Consider the following 1,374-nt stretch of genomic DNA (forward strand, 5'->3'; position numbering starts at 1 on the left):
TGAAGGGAGTTACAGATGGTGGCCTAGAAAACCAAATGGTGCAAAAACTCGGCCGCGATTTATTTATAATTGTGAGACATATTTAGCTAGAGGTAATACAGTTTTCAGAACTCAAAAATCTTAATCTTGAGGCGAGTTACGAAGGGGGCCTAGGATTTTCAATTTCTAGGCCACCGGTTACAAACGGCTGTAACTTGCTTCAAAATCAATATTTCTGAATTTTTAAAACATGATCAGAACCAGTAAGATATATAGAATCGAATGATAATAAAAATGACCGAGTTTTCTCGAAATTTGGTTTTCTAGGCCATCAACTTTCAAATGGTCATAACTTGGCTATAAATTGAAATTTTTCAATTTCGAAAAAAGTTTTGTAATTTTAAATTTTTCCGTTCGGAGCCTATGCTGCTGACGGATTCTGTGACCCATACAAACAGAAATGGATAATAGAAAAAGGGTCCGAAATGAAGACTTTTGACAAGATGGATGCTGTATGTGTGGATTACGGTAGGTATAATTGGATTTTCGGGTTACTGTAGTTGTTCTTGCAGCTAATAGAATTGACAAATGCCAGTGTTCTTCTGTACTTCTGGATTCTGATAATATCAAACAGCATTTATCAAATCATAGCAAAATCGGATATCTCTCAATGATCATATTGCAAGAACCCGAATCCTTCACATATGATGAAAATTCGTGTATTACAAGTTTTGAATGTCCTTACCTTAAGTATGTAATATTTCCAGACGGATATGAATTTTCGGTGAGTTATTTTTAGCCAAAATGTTCACTTTTTTGTCGATTTTTCAAAAAAAAAAACAACTATGGATTCGGTTTTTCAGCAGAGAAGTCTCAAATTGGAATGCGATCTAAATACGAGCCGATTCACAGTTCAAATGGCAGTAAATGGGAAGAATATTACTGAAACTGTCCCAATTGCGTATATTGCATGCTATCCAATGCAGCGTAGTGTTTTTAAGGGTTTTTTCAATCAAAAAAAATATATATTTCAGCTCCTAGGAACCCACCAATTGATGAACCAATTATCAATTTTTTATACTTTTCTGTCTCAAATTTTACTTGAATAAATGATTGCATTCGATTGCATTCATCATTGATTTCTGAATAGAATAAATTCTATTGGGCCTATTGTCTATTCAATAAACTTGGGCACGCCATTAGCAAACCAATTATAGAGATCGATGATTGCTCAGTATCCGTTTACTGTGAAGGAGACAGTAGTTTGGTCATTTTTGATAAGGAAGGCGCGAATATGATAAGTGGTGGCCTAGAAATCCGAAACTAGGCCACATTTAATGCTATGAAAAAATTATAAAAAATGTCAAATTTGAAGGGAGTTACAGATGGTGGCCT

The 1,374-nt window shown here is 34.6% G+C and overlaps 1 protein-coding gene across 1 annotated transcript; it reads left to right on the forward strand.

The window, feature by feature from the left end:
- Nucleotides 1-464: 464 nt before the first annotated feature.
- Nucleotides 465-1,084, forward strand: CBG26691 (the record flags this gene model as incomplete). Its single annotated transcript, XM_045241411.1, has 4 exons — nt 465-507; nt 552-763; nt 843-966; nt 1,014-1,084. The coding sequence occupies 4 exons, from the start codon at nt 465-467 to the stop codon at nt 1,082-1,084; spliced, it is 450 nt and encodes a 149-aa protein (XP_045100684.1).
- Between the last annotated feature and the right edge of the window lie 290 nt (nt 1,085-1,374).

This window comes from Caenorhabditis briggsae, assembly GCF_000004555.2.
Source record: "Caenorhabditis briggsae complete genome, chrI, whole genome shotgun sequence".
Taxonomy (NCBI): Eukaryota; Metazoa; Nematoda; class Chromadorea; order Rhabditida; family Rhabditidae; genus Caenorhabditis; species Caenorhabditis briggsae.